Source organism: Aplysia californica, unplaced genomic scaffold (genome assembly GCF_000002075.1).
Source record: "Aplysia californica isolate F4 #8 unplaced genomic scaffold, AplCal3.0 scaffold00087, whole genome shotgun sequence".
NCBI lineage: Eukaryota > Metazoa > Mollusca > Gastropoda > Aplysiida > Aplysiidae > Aplysia > Aplysia californica.
Genome location: NW_004797357.1, coordinates 836,578 through 839,049, shown reverse-complemented (window position 1 = coordinate 839,049; position 2,472 = coordinate 836,578). Strand labels below are relative to the sequence as shown.

General features: G+C 42.5%; 1 protein-coding gene across 1 annotated transcript in view; it reads left to right on the top strand.

Moving 5' to 3' along the window:
• Positions 1–2,472, top strand: part of LOC101863970 (neuronal acetylcholine receptor subunit beta-3) — a gene marked incomplete in the record, with an annotated part of 188,339 nt that overhangs the window by 112,112 nt on the left and 73,755 nt on the right. The window contains 1 exon segment of the mRNA XM_005094696.3: positions 722–831. Within this exon segment, the coding sequence (XP_005094753.2) occupies positions 722–831 (110 nt within the window).

Sequence of the window (2,472 nt, the reverse complement as noted above, 5' to 3'; positions counted from 1 at the left end):
AGACATAGGAACAGAACAACTATAATGAAAAATAACGTTAAAAGCTTTTGAAGGAGAGGCCTTTAGGAACAGAAAATGTTTAAGATGTCTTTTAAAGCTATCAAGCGTTTTAAATATTGTAATCCATTTGGATCTCCAATTGTATTCCAACACTTATGATTTGGCCTCAGGTCTTTTACTTCTCTCTTTGAGCCCAGGGACCGAACTGGTTCTGACGTGGTTTGTATTCTTTTCGTCTTGAGGACGTGACATTTTTTAGGTAACATTCTCGAGACTCATGACGCCTTAATCAAATGCCTTGCATTCACCCGGCTTGAGACACAAGCTCATTTATATTTTAGAAGTTACCGTGCGATCTTTCAAATCGGAAAAAAGTTGACAATATCACGTTAAAAGTCGTATGTAAGTTTTCTTAGAGTTCGTTTCACGCGCTTGTATGATAGACCTTATGCAGTTGCGAGCGCCGTAAAACATATACCCCCTCCTCTCCCCCCCCCGAAAACCCCCAAAACAAAACAAAACAAAACGAACAAAAAAAAAACAAGAACCCCGAAACCAAGCAAAACAAAACCGACAAAAACAAAAGTTCGTTTTTTGTCTCCCAGTAGACGCAATTGTCACAATATATCGCCCGTGCAGTGTTTTGAGCGTACTTATGTTGGTGATTCCCACTGTTTCAGTACAATTTTGAGCATAATATCTCCATGTTGACTCCCAACAGGCATGGGACGATCATCAGATCAAGTGGGACGAGGAAGAATACGGAGGAGTGAAGGACGTCAGAGTGCCGTGTCACAAAATCTGGACGCCAGACATCAAGCTTTACAATTAGTAAGTAAACGTTGTCTTTTCAATGTCCACATGTTGCTGTTTTGCACCGCTATCAACACAATTTAAATGTCCAGGAGGCGGGTTTTGACTCTGCCTGTCACTGTCAGGGCCAACTAGGCCGAGAGGGAAACCACGTCCCAGCACAATGATAGAGGGGTGGGGTATAAGAGATGCATGTGGGAGAGAGACAGAGAGAGACAGAGAGAGAGATAAATAGATAGAAAGATAGAGAGAGAAAGAGAGAGAGAGAGAGAGAGAGAGAGAGAGAGAGAGAGGGAGCATAATGCTATTTCTTTCTTGATGGAACATATTATCTCGCTTTTGGAAATAATCAAACCTGGTATGTTCTTGAATTACGTAACTTGTGCTACTTTCGATGATAGGGCTATTTGTATCACGCTTGCAAACAAACATAATATCTTCTTTTTACAATTGAAAAAGAGGGTAAGACATGGGTTACACTGGATGTAGGTGAATAGAAAATTGATTTGTTTGAAGATAAAAATCGAAAATCCTAAAGAAACAAGCCTGTGCCTGACTAAGTGGGAAATAATTGACAGGGAGAATTGGAGCTAGAGTGGACGTTGAGATGGAGGACAAACAAACCCTCCAGTTAGTAATGGTGTGAAGGGTTTACGGAATGCCGGGAATGAACCAGAGGGGTGTCCACAAATTGAGGATGCATGTAACGCAGGAAGAGAGGGCGTCCTGCTGGAATAAAAAGGCTTAAAATGATCAGGACTGCGAAGGCATGATTGAGGAGAAGGAGACGGAGGAGGAGAGAAAGAAAAGAAGAAGAGGAAGAAAAAGGAGAATGAGGTGGACTTAGAGGAGGAAGAGGAGGAGATGAGGTGGAGGAAGACAATACGGAAGATTATGAAAAAGAAAATTACTTGCTTAAACAATAACATCCAGAAACTTCTTTCGGCTCTTTCTTTCTGGGACCGATACGTTGTAATGCGTGTGTTTCAAAGCATTATAATGCATATGGTGAGAACTGAGACCTCACAACAAGCAGAAAACTCCGACATAACCAGCACATTCTTCTGTCTTGCAAGCGTCTGCCTTCCCCAATATGTTTTGGTGAAATTACGTCACCCAATTTGGCTCGCTAAGAAAACGGGATTAGGGCATTTGATGCGTGTCTCCAAATCTGATTTGTGTCCTCAGATAAGCTTTGTGTGAGCGCCTTTGGAAGATGAAGTCCGCAAGTTGTAACCCTTCTGTCCTCTCTCCGCCCACCCACCTCTCTTTCTCTCCCCCTCTCTCTCCTTCTCTCTCTCTCTCTCTCTCTCTCTCTCTCTCTCTCTCTCTCTCTCTCTCTCTCTCAATCTTCCTGCCCCGTCTCTCTTTCTTTCTCTGTCTCTAATACTCTCTCTCCCTCCCCCTTTCCTTCACATGTTCACCCCACGTAAGTTATAAATAGAATAAAAAAGACATTGTCTGACCACAACGTATTTGTCAGAGTAACCTTCTCGCTATGAGCCGGAATTTCATTGCGGTCAGAGCCAAAAGCCAGAGCAAATTAGAAAAACAAAAGAGAGTGCAGAAAAGATACAAACAAGTAAAACAGATGTGTGTGTGTGTGTATGTGTGTGTGTGTGTGTGTGTGTGTGTGTGTGTGTGTGTGTGTGTGTGTGT